This window comes from Xenopus laevis, chromosome 2S (assembly GCF_017654675.1).
Source record: "Xenopus laevis strain J_2021 chromosome 2S, Xenopus_laevis_v10.1, whole genome shotgun sequence".
Taxonomy (NCBI): domain Eukaryota; kingdom Metazoa; phylum Chordata; class Amphibia; order Anura; family Pipidae; genus Xenopus; species Xenopus laevis.
Genome location: NC_054374.1, coordinates 161979823 through 161982028, shown reverse-complemented (window position 1 = coordinate 161982028; position 2206 = coordinate 161979823). Strand labels below are relative to the sequence as shown.

The 2206-nt window shown below is 43.9% G+C and overlaps 1 protein-coding gene across 1 annotated transcript; it reads left to right on the top strand.

The window, feature by feature from the left end:
• Window positions 1–315: 315 nt before the first annotated feature.
• Window positions 316–1907, top strand: LOC108710031 (protein FAM181B). The gene has a single exon (XM_018250381.2). It carries the CDS (start codon window positions 822–824, stop codon window positions 1824–1826), a length of 1005 nt encoding a protein of 334 aa, XP_018105870.1. The 5' UTR covers window positions 316–821; the 3' UTR covers window positions 1827–1907.
• The last annotated feature ends 299 nt before the right edge of the window (window positions 1908–2206 follow it).

Here is a 2206-nt window from a genome sequence, read left to right as displayed (position 1 = left end):
TTTCTGTACAGACTATGAGCAAACTTAGGGGCTGATCCTGCTGAATTGTGCTTAGTACAGGGAATACCTATACTGCCATAGTTTTATGGGATCTTTCTGTACAGACTATGAGCAAACTTAGGGGGCTGTCTCTGCTGAATTGTGCTTAGTACAGGGGAAGGTACAGGATAGGATAGGCATCTTGCCGGTAATAATATGCCAACAAGTCTTTCATCTAATAGGATAAAGAGCTACTTTACAACCTCTTTCCACTTTCACCCACTTTACAGGCAAATGAGTATATAGCCTTCAATAGAGGAAAAAATACCCTTTTTCCCCCTTCCATTCACTGGGAATAATGCTCAGTTTTCATTCTCAGTCGCACTTGTATCATTCCCACCCCTCGGATTTAGTGAAAGCGGATACTATTAGGGCTGCCAGACCTCCCACTAACCAGCCACTCCTTCTCCTTTTCAGCCTGGGTGCCTGGTGAGAACAAGTTAAAATCAAGAGGAAAAAGATTTCCAAGAAGGGAAACTGCTTCTGTCGAGGAGCTTGAGCACTGCAATAGGTTTGGCACCGTGTCAATCTCGAGTGATGAAGTTTCTAAATCTAAAGGATTTTTCATATCTGTGATTAGGGAAATAACGTTATAAGTTCTGGGGAAGCCTTCAGCAATGGCGACAGCTGAACTAACATTCATCTAAAGCAGAAATATGAGCTTGGATTTAGTGCTTCAGTATCCTTGTTCATCAGCTCAACCTCGGTGATGGTTTACTAGGAGAAGACAATCCATTGCAAGTAAAGTTCTGCTTGAGTTGGACAAAGATAAATGTAGAGTGATGGCGGTGCAATCTCCAATCATGAACCACCAGTTTCTGTCCTTGTATATTCCCGGATCCATTGTGGACTATGAGAAAAGATACCAAGAAGGAGTGGACTATCTTGGGGCCGTTGAAAGTGGCGACTTCAAAGAAACAACCAAGGACCTTCTCAGCTTCATCAACACGGCCTCCAGCAATATAAAGCTGGCTTTGGACAAACCGGGAAAGTCAAAGAGGAAAGTCAACCATCGGAAGTACCTGCAGAAGCAGATTAAGAGGTGCACAGGTTTGATGGGCAGTGGGAATATTAATCAGGGATCTCCTAAACGATCACCTACATCACCTGGTAACAGCAGCATGACCCCCTCAGGTTTCCCCTGGAAGCCCCCTACAAAGAGAGACAGCACGCAGTCTAATCTGCAAAGCAAAAGCCTGGCAGCTCTTTTTGACAATGTCAAGGAGATCCGTGATGAAAGGTGTAAGAAAGTGCCTTTGAGGAACCGCAATTTGCCACCTTCTTTTTTCACCGAGCCTGAGAGTCCGTGTTCGGGGCTTCTTTCCAATTCTGGGGTGGCTTTGAGAGACCTGGGAAAGTGTAACCAAGAAACTCTGGAGTTGTTTGACTTTCTAGGCTCAGATTACAATAACATGTCAGAACAAGAGATTATCCAAGGGGCATCGGTGAGGCTACATCAGGACGTTTCAGTCGAGCAGTCCCTTTATGAGCCCCATCACTTATTAAATGGGCTTTTTTATTCCGACATGTGGAATCCATGTAATCAAGTTAAAAAAAGCTCCGTGGGAACCGGCAACCTCGGCTTGAATGAGACTTTGAAAAGTGCCCCCTTGCAAGGAGCCCTGTATACAAATAACCAGGACCCGACCATGGATTCTACAATGGATGAGAGTTGCCCCAGTCTGACGACATATACCCCCTGTTTCCCCTCTGACTGTTCCCTTCCCCAGATATTTTATGACTATAACACACAGAATTGCAACAGAATTAGTTACCCTGTTATGTAGACTTGTATCTCAACAAGGACTCCTTAAAGGAGCCACGTGCAATATGGATAACCTGGAGTGGGTACCTCAGTTCTAAAAGACTCATGACAATGTTTTTCACTAGGGTGCAATTTTTTTTTTGGGTGTTGGTGGTGGCAGTGGGGGTTTGTCGTCCCTCTATTTATTTTAGGACTCTCATTAGACGTTCAGCTTTCATCAACTGTTAAAGGAACAGAAAAATATGTTTCTATATAAATAATTCCGTTGTTGCATGTGAGATAGAAGTATAAAGTTTTCTTTGACGAAGGCTGGCCAGTCTGATGTAAGATGGTAGGACTACAGATCTTTCCATGAGAGCTGGGTGTTGTAGTTCAACCACAACAGGACGTGGAATAATCCAA